This window comes from Salvelinus alpinus, chromosome 1 (genome assembly GCF_045679555.1).
Source record: "Salvelinus alpinus chromosome 1, SLU_Salpinus.1, whole genome shotgun sequence".
NCBI lineage: Eukaryota > Metazoa > Chordata > Actinopteri > Salmoniformes > Salmonidae > Salvelinus > Salvelinus alpinus.
This window is the reverse complement of record NC_092086.1, coordinates 47,739,095-47,756,331: the sequence shown is the minus strand read 5'-3', so window position 1 is coordinate 47,756,331 and position 17,237 is coordinate 47,739,095. Positions and strand designations below refer to the sequence as shown.

Here is a 17,237-nt window from a genome sequence, read left to right as displayed (position 1 = left end):
GTAAGACGTTGAACGTAGCCAAATGTTACAGAATCCACCGGTTCTAAATGGAAGTTTCCAATGGTAGGCCTAATCAATCATTGTAAACTCATAATCCTGCTCTGTAACCAAACTAAAGAAATGCGTAATTCACAAGGATGTATGTATAAGTAGCCTAAATATAGTCAAGATGTATTCAATTAGGCACCATCTCTTGTAGATTGTGAGGCTCAGACGTTCTTTCCACAAACAGGCCAACTAAAGTCAGATAGGTTTGTTAATTATTCAAGCCTATTTGAAAAATGCTACTTTTCACCGCCACCAGCTGCAGACAAGGTGCTAACTGAAAACATGAGCAATGTCCACCTGCTGCTTTCTTAGAGTAAATCTTTCACTCTTATCTGTAACTGCCACGGGACTTCCCTGATAAGGAAAACCATAGGATCTGACCCCCTCCTTAATCTCCTCCAACTAATATGACTTCTTTATTCAAATGTATATGTCACATGCTCACACAGCAACATATTTGATGTTCTCTTTACCAAACTACTATGAAGGCCTACTTATAGTAGATTCATGAACAAGCAAAGTGCCTATAGAAAATAGCTGTAGGCTAAGCAGAATGTGAAAACTTTGGCGGGCAAGGAATTCAAAAGTAACAAGGGGCTTATATAATTTATTTCACTCACTCACACACACACACACACACACACACACACACACACACACACACACACACACACACACACACACACACACACACACACACACACACACACACACACACACACACACACACACACACACACACACACACACACACACACACACACACACACACACACACACACACACACACACGCCTCATATCGTGGGCGTGCCTACGATTTAGATCTGCCCGGGGGGAGAGTCTTTTCTCAGCGTCCGCACAATATAGCGCAATATGACACTTTACAGACCGCCCATGAGGCGTGGCTAGCTTGAAGGGTAGGTTATAAAGTTGGGCTAGGACAAAATTGCATTGTATTATAATAATGCAGACGCACGGGACGGCTGTTTGATTTCTTTGTGCTATCTGGAGAGAATTACTATATGGACTTTCAATTTAGGTGATTCTCAGAATACAACTACATATTGTAGTTTTGAAATATATCAACATGTCGAAAAGTTATGGTAAGAAAACGGTTGTTTCTATAACCAGTGCAGTATTCACCTGCCTTATGTTGCTCTTGGTGGTCGCGCAGCATCAAAGAGTTCAGGTAGACGAGGTTCCAAACCAGAGAGAGATGGGGACGCGCTCACTCCAGAGCATGGACACCGTGGCTACGGACGGAGTGAAGGCTGATCAGCAACAGGTCAACTCGGAGGCGCAGGCGAAAAAAGGATTCTCTGCGTATTTTTCGAAGTTGACCCGGGGACGGAGAGAGGCGGACAAGCCTGCAGGGTCCGCTCAGTCAGCGACAGATGCCTCCCCCGCAGAGGACATCAGTGCAGATGACATCTTCATCGCTGTCAAGACCACAAAGAAGTTCCATCAGTCTCGACTGAATCTCCTTCTGGATACCTGGATCTCTAGAAACATGCAGCAGGTAAGCCAACGCTACTACATTATAATCAGAAGAATATGGTTAATTTGAAATCTTCCATGGACATAACCTAGAATAAAACAATCACACATTTCCACTAGGTTTCCTTTAGTAGGCTTAGGCGAGGCAATTTACCATAGGACACAATGGTAAAAAAAACGAATATTCTCCCATAAAATATGCTTTACAACAAGCCACCAATGAGAGTTAATTGTTATTGCTGACCCACTCAAACATCTGTTCCACTCAGGTCAGGTGAAATGGGTGATAACTGTTTGATCCCGAACTGTCCATGTTACCCTATTAATTATGCAGAATTCCTTAGGCCCTGCCACTTTGTATTCTGCCTTGAGTGATGCCTCTGGGAACATAGGGAGCAGTTTCAAGCCTCTACACCCCCCTCGTTTCCCCTCTTTTTCACCCCCTCTTTTGGGAGTCCCGGTGAATGCCCTGGTGCAATGCATGTCTCACAGCAGCAGCTCCAGTGCTGTCCCCTTTCCAGGGCTAACAAAGCGTCTTTCTGAAGGGGGGAAGAAAAGCTTTCCCAGCCCCCTTGTCTCAGCCGCTCCATGGGAACGTGGGAGCAGAGTCTGGGTCAAGCAGCCAAGGGATGGGGAAACGGGGGGCTTCGTTAAGGGGATGCTTGGGACAAAGGGGTGCATCTATAGGGAAGTTTGTGCTGGGAGTAGCATGCTGAGTATGAAAATGCAGCCCTGAGAACCAAGCTCTTTTTAGACTGGTGCACAAAGGCACTCACAGCCATAGTCGAGAGGAAACAGAGGCTAGTCATAGTGATTTTATCCACTACCCAGAGTTGTCACGCATATTTTTCAAAAGTCAATTAAATTCTCCTCGGGCAAAATCACACATTCTTTATCCACCTTCTTTTGAGAACTCCTCTCTCCATCCCAAGCCAAACCCCACTCTGTTTTGGGTGTTTTGAAGGTTAGTCATGGCAACACTGTCTCTCTTTGTATGCAGAGGAAGTGGGGTGAGAAGATGGAACTTTGAACACATAAGATGCATCACATGATCAAATACAGTAGCCCATTCAAAAAACTCCCTCCAAAAACTCCCTCCGTTACATAATGGTCTGTGGTGAGTTTACTACATCCGATACAGGGGAAGTCTATCTGACATCTGTCCTAGTTCTTAAACTAGCCCCCCCCCCCCCCCCCCAGGTTTATGCTCAGTAAGATGGGCTGTCAATAGAGTTTGGGAGTAGCAGTTTACATGGCCATTGAGTGTTGTGCTTACTGTAGTGGATGATGTAAGTTAACTCTCTCTCTCTCTGAGATGGGTTAACAGCAGGGTTTAATCAGGCAGCTGGTGGGAGCCAGTGCAGGCTTAAAGGACAGCCTGGGCCCACAATATAAATGGGAGTTCCTGGAGGAAGGCTGACAGGTGGCCAGAAGTTAGAGAACAAAGGATGGTTCTAATGCCAGTCATAGGAATCAGGTCATTCCCAGCACATATGGACATCTGCACCCAGGCTATATGATAATGCTCAATTGATGAACACCTGTGGAGCTCAGCTGACTGAATCCAGTTGATCATGTCTGTAGCTGGTATCTGAAGCTGGTAGAGATTTCATGGCATTCTGCCAGCAGGTGAGGCCTGACTAGAACTGTAAACTGGGCAGATCAGAGCCCTGATTCGTATTTCCAGCACAGGATATACACTTTCTGTTTCCTTAAGCCAACGGACGTGCTATCAGATAATGTTTACATGTAAATAGAGAGGGTAGATCCAATCTGTGATTACCATGATAGAATTGTGCCTGTGGCTTACTGTGTCTGCAGAATAATATATCCAATTTAGTATTATGGTCAGAAGTTTTTATTTTTTATTACATCAAATTAAATAAGTTATTGGGGGAAAAAATGATTTGGTTCAGAGAATAGTTGGTGTAGTGAAAGGCCCAATTGTTTTTTGTGAGTCATAAGTTAGTGAGTAAGCAAAAGTACTGTGACATAATATGGTAAATACTATGTTTTTTTACAACTTGTTATTATGCACGGGTTGTTCAAATAGTAGGCCCTTGTTTCCGGTGTTTCAGCAGATTTCCCCCCTGGAACAATGCAGCTTCCCTAGTGAGTGAGCCTCAAAACAATGAGAGAACAAACTGTGCAGCAACAGCATTCTCTGGCTTGTAGTACTCCGGGCTCTGCAGTACATAACTAGCTACAAAACACAGGTTGAAATCTAGCTCTAAACTACACATCAATGGACATTATAAGGGTATTGACTTTGGTTGTGTTTGGACAGAACAGCTGGTAGCCTGGCAGTGACATCATAGTGGTTGGATATGCATTCCATTTTTAATTGAAATTATACTAATTCGCCAGCACTCCCAAAACGAGCATCTGTACGTCTGGCAGTTTGGAAGAAGACTTGGCTCCATTGTTGAGTTAATCAAATAGACCTTCACAGTATGAAGGAATGAGTCTGAATATCCAGCTGGTCAGAGAGTGGGAAAGTGTCATTGTGTGTCTGTAGGTGGCCTGTTCTCTGTCCTGTAGTCCACACTCCAGTGACTTTAGTGCTGTGCCAAAGGCTAAAGGGAAGGGAGAACGAGACATGGTTGAGTGAGGGGGGGTGGAGTAGGTGGTTGTTGATGGAGGGAGATGAGTGGAGGGGAGTGCAGTCCGTGCCCTTCCTTCCCGGGGATCTTGAGACAGCCAGCCAGGCACCATGCTCTGCTCAGATTGGGCTGTGCCAGGCCTTTCTTTAGTGGGGAGGAGTGCTATCGTCCCCAGCCCAGCCCTCATCTCATTTGTGGTTCAGATAGTCATCATACATTTTTTTTGTTTATTCTCCTCACGGGGCAGGACTTGTTATTTATGAAATTATGGGGGTAAATTAATTAGTATTCCATTTGAGTGACTTCTTTAATGTTTCAGTTAAGACAAAAGCCATTTAGTCCTTTGGAGACTTCTCTTTAGTTAACTGCTGCAGCTGTATGCAAATACCAGCAAACATAGTTAGAATTTACCCAGTGGAGGACTTTAACCAGCATGAAAACACCCGGCATTGTTCTATTGAAGAGGGACAGCGTATGGGGTGGTGAGAGAGGGGGGGAACGGGGTATGGGTAGAAGCTTGAAGTGGGGGTGAATGACCACACACAGATTTCAATTTACAAATCAGCAGTGAGACCCCCCCCACCCCTCTCCATCAGCCCCTCTCGACCCCTTTCTGTCAGTACCCAGGCAGTTCTGGCAGCTGCCTCAGTGATTAGGCTGTCCATTCAGCGGGACTTAAAGCCAACAGCGCCAGCCTCCGATCCCTTTACCAGTGAAACCACCATCCTTCCTTAAACAAACACAGGCCCAGGGCCTTGCAGCATCCATCGCACAACATCTGCTCCCAGTTTGTTGTGCAAACCAATCAGATAAAGCTTTGGCACCGATGGCAGATAGTACTGAACTGTAGAAATGGGAGGGGAGTTATTAGAAAAGTGAATGTCTTTGCCTAATCGCCCTGTGGCATGAACTCAGCCAGCCCCACTGTTAAGATACAGATCTGATGGCTGTTGCTGCTCAACAGTCAGTGGCAGCAAGCAATTAGTGGGAATGTGGGGTTGGTTCAGTTGTCATAAACTGTTGGGAGGTCGCGAGCAGCGAGGAAGGAGTGAGTGGGCGCTGCTACCTGGCGTGTTGGGGCACGCGGCGGAGATAAGGCAGGTGCTGTCTCTCAAGAGGGGAAGAGTAAACGGGCAACGGCAGACACACACACAAACAGGCAACGGCAGACACACACACAAACAGGCAACGGCAGACACAAACAGGCCATGGGGGCCCTTTCATCAGCCCTGTCTGACTGACTGAGGGAGGGCTGCCTAGCACCTGCTAAGCCCTACCCACCATAAAACAACTCCTAATCCCTACCTGCTCTTTTAAGTGTGCCACTGAGGCTGCCTTTTGTTGTTAACTAAACACCAGCCTGCAGTATTCTAACCTTGACAGCTTTATTCTTTGGCTACTAAGACCTTACTCTGTGTCACACAGGTGGTGCTGAAATTATCATTGGTGATGTCCCCATTGATATCTATATGATGGCCATCGATTTATATTTGTATTTCTAGTCAACATGTTGGAGCTAGGGAGTGGGTACAGATCAAGAATGGAATTGGGTCTTAATGGTGTTGGGGATCAGTGGTGTTGGGGGGGAGGGATGGTTGCCTCCCTCTTTGTTCTATGTCTGGGATACTTTTGGGGGGCCTGCACAGTTGCCATGGAGAGAGGGGAACCTTGCATAAGAGGCCTTTATTAGAGTGGGGCTTGTTTAACTCCATGTGTTCTCCACATGCATAAATGACTTCTGATAAATGGTCATCACACTGAATTAGATGTATGGTGAACAAGGACATCAGACATACTGTATTTTGGACTCCAGTTGATTCTTGTGCCACCACTTGTTCTGTGAGGGGCTTTGATTTCATGGATTTCCACTCCCACAATGTGATCTGATGTGTTTTCCCTCCTTTTCAGACATACATCTTCACAGACGGAGAAGATGAGGAGCTGAAGAAGAAAGTTGGTGAGTTTTGGATTTTTTAGAAGCATTTTAGTTCTCATTTTATATTTATCTTAACCTGAACAGTAGCTGGAATTAGTTTATCATTAAACGTCCAGATTTGATAGTGAGAAACCAAGCCCCTATTTTAATCCCCATGGAATGTGTTGCTTTGAGCTCCTGGGGCATGTAGTCTTAGTGGCAGATGTCGTTAAGGCTCTAACAGCGCTATAGTTACAATTACTTGCATTAACTAGCTAGTAAGTTGCTAGTTTGTAACTCACCATCTCCTCCCTCATTGTTCCTACAGGGAGTCACGCCATCAACACCAACTGTTCAGCAGCACACAGCCGCCAAGCTCTATCCTGCAAGATGGCTGTGGAGTACGACAAGTTCATTGAGTCTGGGAAAAAGTAAGTGTCTATCTAAAGTGATGAATTTACCCAGGCTGTATATCATTCTAGATTTGATAGTGATTATTGTTCTAATGGAAATATTGTAACGCTTTAACAATGTTTTCCCCTCTTAGGTGGTTTTGTCACGTGGATGATGATAACTACGTTAACATGAGGACTCTAGTGAAGCTGCTGTCCCACTACCCCCACACCCAGGACATGTACATTGGCAAGCCCAGCCTGGACCGGCCCATCGAGGCCACAGAGAGGCTAGGAGACAACAAGATGGTAGGTGGACTTAGCCCTCCTGGCCTATGACAACTTTTCAATTGGTTATTAAAAGTTTGAAATGCTTCAGAAAGGTTGCGTAACAACAACCTAACATGCTCGCCGTCTCTTTTTTTTCTTCCAGAGACCAGTAAACTTCTGGTTTGCTACTGGGGGAGCCGGCTTCTGTGTGAGTCGAGGCCTGGCTTTGAAGATGAGCCCATGGGCCAGTGGCGGCCATTTTATGAACACGGCAGAGAAGATTCGTCTGCCTGACGACTGCACCATCGGCTACATCATCGAGTCGGTGCTGGGGGTGCCTCTGACCCGCAGCAACTTCTTCCACTCCCATCTGGAGAACCTGCAACAGGTGTCCAGATCTGAACTTCACAAACAGGTGAGATGTGAACGTGTGTCCGTCCGTCGCTTCACTGAGAAAAGAGTTTCATTATTTATCAGAACTTATTGGGCAGGGTTGCTTATTTCTTTCCCGTATTTGCTTATTCCAGATCACATTGAGTTATGGAATGTTTGAGAACAAGAGGAACATCATCAATATGAAAGGGGCTTTCCCTGTGGAGGAAGACCCATCAAGGTGAGACATTACACTCTGCATGACTAATACACAAATGGCGATCCTACTCTACAGTCAAGATAGTTCAAGTAAAGAGGGTATATCTTTTTTTTCTCCGTTAATCTAACCTCCATGTCTCTTTCTCTCTCTCCTTGTTCCAGGTTTAAGTCTGTGCACTGTTTGCTGTACCCAGACACCCCTTGGTGCCCGCTTCAGGTTGCCTACTAGGTGACCGGCTCCTTTGGTATCCTCGTCCCCGCCGTGCCTCGGTATCTGAAAGGCTGGTGGGGACCCGTGTTTGGTATCGGACTGTGATGTCACTGTATTTTTGTTTCAGTGGCACACGGACTCTGATAGTTTTACTGGGCTGCTGTGCGGCCCCCCTTGGAACATGTCCTTCCTGTGTGGTGTCTTGGCTTCCTCCCCTGGCATAGGGGCAGAGGAGCCAGGCAGGCACTTAGTGGGAAGGAGCTTAAAGCATTATGGCTTTGCAGGCAATCAGTGCGTTGTGTTTTAAATGTTGCTTGTAAATGTATTTGCAATTCTTATAGAATGTACTACTTATATATCCAAGCCTTTTGCCAGCTTTACGTGATTAATTTGTTGAATTTCCATTGAATTGTTTGCTTTATTGTTCAATTTCTTTTTGTTTCTTCTGGGTTTTGGAAGCCATTCAAGGTGATCCTTTTATGTTCTATAGAAATAATCAGACGGTCAGAATTTCTGAGATTGTGGAGGAAATGGTTTTCATTTGGGGATTTTTGGTTGTGGTTTATTTTTTTGTTCATTTCAGAAGACTCCGGACAAAAACAATAATATGAAGATATTTTGGTGCTTTTTGTTAATGATTTGTCAGTGTTATTACTAATATATGATTTGAGCTGGCAGAAGGCAGTTTTCCAAATGTGCCGTCAGGTTATAAAATCTGAGGTACATCAGGAATAAGCACTTTCTCCCTTATTGATAGTTTTAAATGAACGAATTGACAGAATTGACATCCCTAGATATGTTTCACAGCTGTGTCAAAACCAACGGATGTAATGACAACCCCAAAAATATCAATATCTCTAGATTTGATTGTATTTAATAACATTCCTTGCATTTGATAGAATCAGGGACAATAAAATATAGCAAAGCTGTTTTTTCTGTTACAATCAACTGTTGATTTGTTTGAAGATGGTCTTGTTTAAAAATTGCACCGCTGGGTTTCAAATGAACTTTTGCTTGCTCTTGTGAAGTAGCCAAATTACCTCCAACTCTTCCACTGGGAGTTTATATTTACCTTTTTAGATTACCATCAACACATGTAATACTCTCTGATACTTTTTGCACAAAATGGATTGATGGAGAGCCATGTACACTAGTCTAACTTATTCCTCAGTGAGTATACGGGTTGGGTTTGTATTGAGCTTTGCAAGAGCAACACCAGTGTTTACACACACAGAGGTGTTCATCCTCTGTAAACGACCCATATTGGGTAGGATTGTATATGTTAATTATAAAGCAGTATTTGTGTACTGTGCATTTTTGTTGAAATGCTAAATGTGTATATTGAGGATTAGAAGGTAAACGGTTTTGATGACCTGGACATGTTCTTTACTGCTTGTTGTAACTGCGCTAAATGGCTGTTATTTATCCTCCAGTATCTGGATGGTTCTAATGTTTGCTTCTCAGGGATTATGATCAAATCCTGATGTTATTACCATAGGAACCACTGTGGTGCCTGAACATGACGCTTTGAAATAAAGTTGGATAACCGCTGAGAAACAATCTGTGTTTCGTATTTTTTCTATGACATTCCATTCATAGTATGAGATTACAGATCTACTTCTACATAAAGATTAGAATGGAATAAACCATCCTTTTTTACAGATAGTGTGTGTGTGTGAACAAAATATCAGCTTATTCAATCATGTCATTATTCAGAAGGGATGACGTGGGGTGTCATAACTTGCCATGATTTTATATGTAACTGTCTGTTAGAGGGCACCCAGGCATGATGATTTAAAAACTATCATTGTGAACTCTGTCATCTCTCACAACCATGCCAAAGAAAAGGGCGAAATGGTAATGCCCAAATGCTTATGTACTCTGTCTAAAGCTCTGTGCTCGTCTCACTAAAGCATTTAGGCAAACAACCTCTCCCAGTGAGTCTGAATGTTGGCTGAGGCCCAGGGTGTAAATTATAATGCTAATTGGACGCACTTAAAAGCCACAACTCAGACTTTATTTATTAGTCTACAACACTGGGTATGGGAAAGGATTGCAAGAAAATAAACAGAGAACCGCAATTCTCCATGTGTCACAATCCTAATTCCACTGACGTGATCAGACGTGACATTTTTGTGTGTCTGACAGACACAGCCACTGCTTTTCTTCAGACACAATTCTATGCAGAAGACGGAGGAAATCAGTCATCATACAGTGTGACAGAGCCTTGGGAAAACAGTTTGGCAATGATGAATTGTGGGTAACGCATTGTGTATCCCATATTGTACCCCTCTTACTGTAAATAAACAGTAGCCCTGCCTGATCTGAAAGATACTAGACCCAACAACGTCCAGCACTCAACCAATGCAGTCTCACCTATAACATAGCGCAGAAAAGCTTCTCAGAACTTTTCATCCCTCTAGGTTTTGAAATGACTGACCAAGGTAATGTTTCTGTAACCCTGTGAGTCAGACCAGACTTTAGAGCCAAAGCTATACGAGATCACATTACTCTTCAATTAAGGATTTGTTATTCATATAAAAACTTTTGTTTTTCTAAGTGAAAGATCTCGGTGCCGAAGAAGACATGTTATTATGAGGACACATCCGCGACTTACCACTTAGTTGTACAAGAGTTGATATACTTGATCCATGTTGATGCAGTTCACATGGGTCCAGTGCCAGTAAAGAACCCCATCCTTCCTCTGGGTTAGTCAGGATACACTTTTACCCAACCAATAGCCACTGGTTAAATGGATATGGTTACTTGAGTGATGGCTTTAACATGCCTGTGTCATATAATACATTTCACCCTCAGTTCAAACCTCCATAAAGATTTGGGGGCGGGGGGGGAGTTATCATTTCATGTGTCACTGGAGAGGAGAGAACAGAGAGAGAGAAAGAGAGAGAAATAGAGAGAGAAATAGAGAGAGAGATATTGATGACAGATGTCTGTTTGAAACTGAGCTTCAGACACATTACGGGCCTGTAACTTTTCCCACTACATATCACCAAGCCAAGCTATGATTATGGCTTTGTGGTCTGGATGTTTTCTCTGGTAATTTGTCTCACATGCTCAGCTTCACTGACGGGTCCGTCATCCCTTCACATGAAATGTTTTCTAAGTGGACAAATGACTGTAAATGTAAAGTGGGTGAGTCAAAAGATTAAAATATGCTTTGAGAGATAGGCTACAGTCCCACTGAATGGAAGTCCTGAGTGTATGAGACAGACAACCTTAGACGTGTAGTTACAGACACAACAGCAGGTGACAGATGACAAACAGAAAGACATGTAACTGGTGAGAGGGTTATCAGATAGCAACAACAGGACGCTACAGCCCTGTAACCTCATCTCTTCTGGTGACTAGACACAATGTTGAAACAGAACCGGGGGGGGATGTTGTGCCTCATCCTGTTATCACTGATAAAGATTTTAGGAACCAAACCAGTCCACTATCCAAATTCCGTTTTTTAAATTATGAATTGTCTGCATAGTTGATGTTGTTTCTCCACACACTGATGCCAGTCGACACTCGATCTCCAGTCTTCCTTGTGTTAGCTTCTCCAGAATTGTGTCAGTCCAACTGTCTGCCCTCACCCTTGCCGTACTTGTGGCTTTAACCCTGGGCGTCAGTCATCATGAATAGCTGATGTATCTAGTCTCTGTCTGTCTGCTCTGCCACCCTTTTAATGATAGTTAGTTCTGAGAACTCCCATGTGGCAGTTGACATGTATTCTTAAGTAAACACACATGGACTTAAGGTTTTATATTTGTTTTGACTGGTTCCCCTCCACTTCAGAAGCTACAGACTGTCTGAGTTCCGCCTTTTACCAGACGGTCCATTTAATGGGTGCTTCCTGTCTAAAAAAGCTCCCAACCTACTTGAGAATGTGTAGGCCAATAATAGAGCGAGTAGGATTCCAAACATTACAACTATAACTATATTTAAATCATGAAATCCCCCCCCAAAAATGTGCAATGTAAACACCAGAACAACTGGTGCCTTGATAATGAAACATGAAAGCAAACCTGTTAAACACTTGAGGTAAGATAGTTGCATTGTGACTCACTTCGACTCATTTGGTGGACACACTCAACAGTTAATCCAACGATCATTTTATCTACAGAGAAGTGTCAGAGATGGCTATAGACGGTGATGATCCGGAACTGTCTGTATCCTGCTGATAAGACACTTTAACACCTCGGAGAATCTATAGCCTCCTAGGTGTTACATCTCACACCTCCCTGCTTGCTGTTGGTTCAGATGTGTCAAAGTACACACGAAAAGTCTGTTTTATTAGGGAGGTCTGCCTTGTTTTCATTCATACCCACTGGGCACACTGGTTGAGTCAATGCTGTTTCCACATTTCAATTCAATTTTTTGAAATATATTTTTTATTAAACCTTTATTTAACTAGGCAAGTCAGTTAAGAACAAATTCTTATTTACAATGACTGCCTACACTGTCCAAACCCGGACAACGCTGGGCCAATTGTGCGCCGCCCTATGGGACTCCCAATCACGGCCGGTTGTGATACAGCCTCGAAATTACATTGAACCAATGTGGAATAGACGATGAATTGACGTCTGTACCCGGTGGATATAATCTCCATTTATGTGTCAATTAATAAATGACTGTCTGACAATGGAATGGCAGTGGGGCAGTGGGCCAGTGGTGGTGTGGATTAGGAAACTCCTGCAGTGATGTTCATGGTGAATCCTGGCATAAGGCTAAAATCTGGCGAGGTATGGAAGGCGTCCAACGTTGGAGCAACTGCCAGGAGACAAACATTCCACAGCGCGCCGGGGATTGCGGAGACGCTGGTGACTCGCACGCTGTCACCGTGGCTTTCCCCTGCAGATCACCCACCCAGACAGTCTCCAATTAACAGCCCACGGTGTCTGTAGGATTAGGAGTGGCTGGAGAGGTAGAACGGTTCTGTATAGCCCCACTGGGAGGGAGCACTCACAGCAACTGGCTGAGGGCTTAATCCGCTTTCTCAGCATATACTCAAAAGCTGGGAAGGCTGTCTTTACCATAATCCAGGTATCACATATCTCTAGAAGTGAAGGCTCGCTTGAACTACAGAGTGGCTATTATTTGTGAAGACACTGTCCTTGAACAGAATATAGTAAAGATCCAGCCTTAGGAGTGCTGCAGGCTCCTCCCAGACCGATCCATCTATATACCATAGCCTCTTGAAAGGTCCATTGGGTAAGGTAATACATAAGGGACCTTCTAGTGTCCCACAGCAGGTAAAACAGTTCCTGTGTGTCCAGCCAATAGCTTGATCTCACCCATCCATTCCACACCGACTCAGAATGGCTGTGCCTGTAACTCATGATCATTGAATTATTTCATCTGAGTGCTGGGAAATTAATTCCTGTTGGCACAAGCTGTAATTGAATTATCCATCAACAGTCTTATAGTGGGGCCTCCCGGGTGGCGCAGTGGTCTAGGGCACTGCATCGCGCTAGCTGTGCCACCAGAGTCTCTGGGTTCGCGCCCAGGCTCTGTCGCAGCCGGCCGCGACCGGGAGGTCCGTGGGGCGACGCACAATTGGCCTAGCGTCGTCCGGGTTAGGGAGGGTTTGGCCGGTAGGGATATCCTTGTCTCATCGCGCTCCAGCGACTCCTGTGGCGGGCCGGGCGCAGTGCGCGCTAACCAAGGGGGGCGGGTGCACGGTGTTTCCTCCGACACATTGGTGCGGCTGGTTGGGTTGGAGGCGCGCTGTGTTAAGAAGCAGTGCGGCTTGGTTGGGTTGTGCTTCGGAGGACGCATGACTTTCGACCTTCGTCTCTCCCGAGCCCGTACGGGAGTTGTAGCGATGAGACAAGATAGTAATTAATTACTAGCGATTGGATACCACGAAAAGGGGGTAAGAATTTTTTTTATATAATAATAAAAAAAAACAGTCTTACAATGATAATGTACTCGACCACTTTCCATGACATTGTCCTAAATTGAATCATTTGAATTATCTGAAAACATCCACTTATTTCATCAAAGACATGAAAGGCTGTCCCGCCTATTCCTCACTCATATACCATTGCTGCCCTAGGCCCAAAGTACTTTCCTACACTTAAAGAAACACACTGAGTATATAAAACATTATGAACACCTGCTCTTTCTGACATAGACTGACCAGGTGAATCCAGGTGTAAGCTACAATCCCTTATTGATGTCACTTGTTAAATCCACTTCAATCAGTGTAGATGAAGGGGAGGAGACAGGTTAAAGAAGGATTGCGCCATTCAGAGGGTGAATGGGCAAGACAAAAGATTTAAGTGCTTTCGAACAGGGTATGGTAGTAGGTGCCAGGCGCATCAGCTTGTGTCAAGAACTGCAACGCTGCTGGGTTTTTACCACACTCAACAGTTTCCCGTGTGTATCATGAATGGTCCATCAACCAAAGGACATCCAGCCAACTTGACACAACTGTGGGAAGCATTGGAGTCAACATGGGCCAGCATTCTAGGGAGAAACGCCAAGTCCATTATACTTGGGGAACAAGGATTAGCTCATGAAGTCAGTACTGTATGCCCTGGGGTTTAACGCTTCCCACTCCAGTGTTCTACAGTGACAACATTGGCAAGTGCAGGGCTGTTGAGTGACGCTTGGGCCCACACCCTCTGCGTTAACATCATAACAGTAACAGCAGAGGAGATCAGTATTTCAAACGATGCTACTCTCAGATATGCAAATATCACCGTCAGCTCTTACACCCCAGGTTGTGTCACGTAAAGACATGCTGGATGTTGGGGAGATGAAGACTGACCATCTTTACCAGTTAAACACTAGGTTGACACGCCTATCATAATCTGACCCCCATTACAACACATTCTGAAACGTACACAAGGAAGGAGGCCTGTTCTTACTGTATAACACCAAAGAGATCTTCAGCAGAGATATGCAAGAAAGGTTGATTTGATAGTGGAGGCAACAAAATAGAACATTTCCTTTACACATGTAGGGAAACAGTCCTAACTTAGGGACTCGAGCACACATTGAACTGAAGAAGTCTGGTTTCTTGTGGAAGTGTCTTAGGGGTGTGCGAGACACAAGCTTTTGCATGGAATGCAAATCAGGATGCAAATGAATTCTCTGGACAGACAGCACCTTCTCCAGGCCTCTGCCCCGGCAGACACTCAAGATGACTCCAAGCTACGAGTGTTGACTGCAGCTTGATTACTGGCATGTATGCCTCATAGCCACCTGTCTGGAGATTTTCAGTTTAATACAGTATATTACAGCTATTGCATAATGCTGCTTATTCATAACCTATACCAAATCCCACTAATGCATCTGTGATCTAGGATTACAGTTATAGGTGTGCCACACTTCAAATGGGGCTCAGTTCAATCATTCCATTGCAGTATTTATATATATTAGGCCTCAGAGCCAACCAGCAACAAGACAATCGTCACCACAGAAGAAGACCCGTTCTTTGTAGCGATATACAAGTCTCCCTGCTTTCTAACACAATAGCTCGTTCTGTAAATGCCATTTCCAGCTATTGTTGCTTCTACAGGAGGAATGTAGCCACATTCACGGCAAGTGTGGCAAACTAATGTGAAAATGTACCTTGTTAAACCAGAGGTGGTGGAAAAACATTGGTTCAAGGCATTAGTTTTGCCCAGGAGGCAAGACACTCCCCAAAGCCTAGGAACGAAAAGGGATACGGTTTAGATCAATGTAAAAAGTAGGACAGTGAGAGGGAGGGGATTTGCTCGAGAAGTTAACTACCCTGCACCAATACCAATGATTGCTTTTGAAATGACTGGTTTTCCACACAGCCATGGAATAAAAGGTTAGGGAGTGGGTAACAGTGTAGCTCCAGCGATCCCTCATTCCCCCTCCTGGTGTGTGTGGGATGTGAGTAACACAGACACCCCCCCCAGGATACAGCTGCCCCTCTCTTTTGAGTCCAGCCACAAAGGAGGGACAAGCAACACGCCCTGTCTCCTTGACTCCCATGACTCCAACTACAATGTGCCTGGTGGGACGTCCCTCCAGTCAAAGATGCCCAGAGACCTGCATTCACTGCTCTCTGCCTGGCTCAGTCCCACAGGACACTACTGTACACTGTGTTAAAAAAGGGTGGATCAGAATACACTGAGACATCCTATAGAATTAGACTTTTCTAATTCTAGCTAAAAGGGATGACAACTTGGAGAGGCATCTACACTAATAGGCTTCTTCTGTCTGGTCTGTCATGCAGCTGCTCTGAGTCCTGGAGAGATAGCTGGGGTTAGAATCCTCCAGAGGAGAGAGAGCTGTGCTAGTGTAGGAGCATCTGGCTGCACGCCCAGGCCCGACTCAGGAAGTGTCTGCTGGGGGTCAGAGGGCCCTGGCACCATCTCGCCCCTGCTCCGCTATTCAGCCCTCCACCTCAATGCATTAGCAATGCATTCCTCCAATCCAACAATGGGGAGTAATTCAATTTCCTCAAGAGTAAGACTGTGAAATTTCATTAGCGCGCCCCTTCTCACTGAATACATTTCCGGTGCATTTGTGAAAAACTTGGCTGCCTCTTCAGGAGAAACAAGACTATTTAAACACCGTTCTGCTTTGTTTCTTTACTTCTCAGTCAAACTGAAACTTTGAGAAGCAGGGAAGGAAGGAGGTAGGTGTGATTGCTATATATTCAGACAAGAATATTGAATTAGAAAACTTTTTTTGTTCAGCGAATATCGTAAGCATCATAAACCATTTACATGTAAGACCAAATAATATCATCTGATAAGTATGCATGGAGACAATGCCTAACGTATATCCTAAAGGGTTACCAAAAAGTTCCCATCTGGTGTGAGATACTAAATGGACCTTCCAAACTGATGACAGTGCAGTGAGTGGCCAGAAGGAACGGACAGCTGCTGAGTTCATCTACTTCTCCAGCTGTTCACTTATCATCATCCTACGATCCAGGAAGAAGTGTTGACCAGTTTTCTTTGTTCATACTATGTTGGAAGAACACATGACAACCGATTTGATTTAAAAGGATTTGTTGGACATTTCTGTCATGTTTGTGAAATTAATGTATCGTAAAGGCTGAGTTCCTAACATTACATTTGTTGTAAAATGGGATGAACAAAATACTAGGATTAAAGTACTTTGGCTCATGATCTTTCAGGATCGAGGGACCATTCACTAATCCATCCACGTTCCCATCCCTCCAACCCCCCTAGACTAGACAGGACGCCAGTCTTGGAGAGACAGCAGCTGCCTGACGTTCCGCCCTACAGGAAGGAGACAATGCTGGACGTCTGTCCTGTTTGTGACACTGACCACTCGCCTGCCGTCGGCCCAGTGAGGTTACACAGACAACACAGCCTTTCTCCTCCAGGCCTATAGCCTTTCAATCTCCACACTATAGAGAACAATAGCACATCCCAGAAATACATTTGAGCTATATATTACTGCCTGTAACAAAGCCTGCTGTGTTGAATATCAAAATACTTGTATCAACAAACAACCATCACCTCAGAGTACTATAGCACAGATATATTTACTGAGACACTGTGTCGTTCTGCTGCTACCTACCTACCAAACAATCTGTTATCTTTGTTCTACCATTGATAGCTGCACACGGGCTTCCACTGTAAAATAATGTAGGCTAAGTTAAAATCAAACTCTCGTATAAATCATGCATTTTAGTTATGATCAACATTGTCCATTCTTTACGACATGTAAAGATAAGTCAGGG

General features: G+C 44.5%; 1 protein-coding gene across 1 annotated transcript; it reads left to right on the top strand.

Moving 5' to 3' along the window:
* Positions 1 to 1,002: 1,002 nt before the first annotated feature.
* Positions 1,003 to 9,088, top strand: LOC139578346 (beta-1,3-N-acetylglucosaminyltransferase lunatic fringe-like). Its single transcript, XM_071405812.1, has 7 exons — positions 1,003 to 1,568; positions 6,058 to 6,106; positions 6,393 to 6,495; positions 6,612 to 6,765; positions 6,890 to 7,141; positions 7,254 to 7,339; positions 7,480 to 9,088. The coding sequence occupies exons 1-7, from the start codon at positions 1,137 to 1,139 to the stop codon at positions 7,544 to 7,546; spliced, it is 1,143 nt and encodes a 380-aa protein (XP_071261913.1). The 5' UTR covers positions 1,003 to 1,136; the 3' UTR covers positions 7,547 to 9,088.
* The last annotated feature ends 8,149 nt before the right edge of the window (positions 9,089 to 17,237 follow it).

Bases quoted from the DNA above. Each gene is read 5' to 3' on its own strand.
- LOC139578346 (XM_071405812.1), top strand. From the start codon at position 1,137: ATGTCGAAAAGTTATGGTAAGAAAACGGTTGTTTCTATAACCAGTGCA. The intron at 1,569-6,057 runs GTAAGCCAACGC...CCTCCTTTTCAG, and splicing joins TCTCTAGAAACATGCAGCAG to ACATACATCTTCACAGACGG. The intron at 6,766-6,889 runs GTAGGTGGACTT...TTTTTCTTCCAG, and splicing joins GGCTAGGAGACAACAAGATG to AGACCAGTAAACTTCTGGTT.